At 41.6% G+C, this 209-nt stretch overlaps 1 protein-coding gene across 1 annotated transcript in view; it reads right to left on the bottom strand.

The window, feature by feature from the left end:
- LOC119593977 (WD repeat-containing protein 76-like) overlaps positions 1 to 209 on the bottom strand; it is a gene marked incomplete in the record, with an annotated part of 16,767 nt that overhangs the window by 6,991 nt on the left and 9,567 nt on the right. The window contains 1 exon segment of the mRNA XM_037942998.1: positions 4 to 176. Within this exon segment, the coding sequence (XP_037798926.1) occupies positions 4 to 176 (173 nt within the window).

Raw genomic sequence — 209 nt, 5'->3', positions numbered from 1 at the left:
TACCTGCTGGACAATCCCTGATGTCAGATCTGTTCTCCTTACAGATCCATCATAACTTGTTGTGTAAACATTCTGATAATTCCAAGGGTCTACAGTAAGGCAGTTGATTGGCCGTGAATGTGGATTGAAGAAGTGAGCACCATTGCTCGAGTCTTCACGATGTACATCCCAAAGCCCTATGGATTAAAAAGAAATGAAAAATTTGTGGG

Source organism: Penaeus monodon, chromosome 33 (assembly GCF_015228065.2).
Source record: "Penaeus monodon isolate SGIC_2016 chromosome 33, NSTDA_Pmon_1, whole genome shotgun sequence".
NCBI classification, from domain to species: domain Eukaryota; kingdom Metazoa; phylum Arthropoda; class Malacostraca; order Decapoda; family Penaeidae; genus Penaeus; species Penaeus monodon.
This window is presented reverse-complemented; position numbering and strand designations above follow the sequence as displayed.